General features: G+C 41.8%; 1 protein-coding gene across 1 annotated transcript; it reads right to left on the reverse strand.

The window, feature by feature from the left end:
* Positions 1–1166: 1166 nt before the first annotated feature.
* slc38a3a (solute carrier family 38 member 3a) lies at positions 1167–1823 on the reverse strand (the record flags this gene model as incomplete). The annotated part of the gene is made up of 3 exons (XM_023402974.1): positions 1167–1282; positions 1441–1533; positions 1750–1823. Coding segments are annotated over 3 exons (253 nt in total), but the record flags the coding sequence as incomplete, so codon positions are not given.
* Between the last annotated feature and the right edge of the window lie 171 nt (positions 1824–1994).

Genomic DNA, 1994 nt, shown 5'->3' on the forward strand with positions numbered 1-1994 from the left:
TGATCATTATCAGCTGTAAGTCATTTTTATGTATAATTATAAGCTCTGTCGTTATATTATAATCACATTCTATTATACAGTAGCATTTTTTGCAGAGCTATTGTATTCGGTTGCATCGTATTGTGAGGTGTCCCTGTTATTTTGCCCACCCCCTGTACAGTTTACCAATATAAACGCACACCCACTGACAGGATGAAATACCACAGGGAGAATCTAGTCTGTCATTTCAAATAAACAGTGATTGTTGACCATGGCCCACAGCATCAAGCATTACTACACAGCAATGGTAGTCTTTATTTTCCATACTATAGGTTGAGTCCAGTGCAGTGCATGCACTCGTTTCTTTTGTTTGCTCTCTTGTGACATGGTTTCGAAGTAGTTGCATGTCATCACCCATCATCTCTGCACATTATAATAAGAGGAGACATTCCCTCAGTCACAAAAATGACTCTGCCCATTTACACACAGGCATACAACTATATATCATACAAATACTCCATTTTCTTCCCCTCCTCCCCTTCACCCAGTTCTCTCCAAACTAAAAAGTAGGTGAGGAGAGGCTCTAACTGGGATAAGGGTTGAGGGGTAAAGGGGGTAACATCACACTCAAACACTCATCCAAGGAAGTGAGTGTTGTTTGTCTCTGAGGCCACCTGCACTGGCCAGTGATATCCCATGGTTTACGTTTTCAGCCGTGGAGTCTAGCTGTTTCTCGGTGGCCGTGCTGCTCTCCTCCTTCGGGGTCACTATCACAGCTGTTCTCACGCCAGCTGCTCAGCACATGAGGAGCAGCACCAGGCCCGCCAACTGGCACAGCCTGACAGGATTCTTCTGTCGAGGATAAAATCTTGAAGCCCCATAGAGAAGTGATGGGATATCACACTGCTTTTTTTAACACGAGTAGATTACTTTTTAATCTTTACACTGGCTTTTATTTCATGTTTGATTTTTTTTTTTCCAATCCTGCAGCATTTCATGCAGTCACAAAACACGACTACAGTTGTGAAAATGAGATTTGTGTTCACAGACCAGAACTATAGGATATGGATTTTAATGCCTTTTTTTTTTTTACCAGAGATTAGATGAAATTCTTCCCTTATGACATGTCAGTATGTGTCCCATAGATCTGAAGTCACATGTTTTAGTACATAATGTACATAATGTGAGTGAAAAATGTTGTGTGACAGAATAACCACTCACCCTGCAGGCTTATCCACCTTCAGAAAAGCCTGGATCACCAGAGGAAACTCATACTTGACTATGTAGAGGTAACTGGACATGGCTGTAGAGGGGAGATATATGCACACACAAATGTGCTATTACTAACATACACACATAATCCCAAGCAAGACATCACAGAATACTATGATCCCAGAGACATCATAGAATATTTAAAAAAATGTGTGTATGCGTAAGACAGATGGCAGTGTGTGACCTCACCTCCAATGTTCTGCAGTGTGATGGCAATACCTGCCGCCATCTTCCCTGGGGTCCCAAAGGCCCTGTAACCAAGCTGCTCATACGCACGGATACCTGGGCCACAAATAACAAATAAAAGTATATGTAGTTAAATCCACTAGAACAACATCTGGGACTGTAAACAGACTGCTAATCTAATTAAGTATACACATGACAACTTGTTGTGCAGCAGGTCAACAGTACTGGAGGTTCACACTTTGTGATATTACCATCTGACACTGAAGAGTAATTTGGAGGTTTGCTTATCAGATTATGAAGGTGTATACGTACCCACAATACCAGATGACTTTAGCAGTAAATGGATGGAATATGATGAGAGGCCTGCCACCACTGTTAGAAGTACCCTGAAACAAACAAAACAAACAACATGTATTATAACCACACTGTACATTACTCTGAGAGCTATTTATACAGCTGCAGCATAGAGGTACATTTCCTGGATGTTGGAAGAGCAGAATCCCTGTGGTTCCTCTTCACATTGGATTGTTACTCCAGCTGAGCCACATAGACTGCCC

Source organism: Seriola lalandi, unplaced genomic scaffold (genome assembly GCF_002814215.2).
Source record: "Seriola lalandi dorsalis isolate HSWRI2012SDOR001 ecotype SW California unplaced genomic scaffold, Sedor1 jcf7180001973680, whole genome shotgun sequence".
Lineage (NCBI taxonomy): Eukaryota > Metazoa > Chordata > Actinopteri > Carangiformes > Carangidae > Seriola > Seriola lalandi.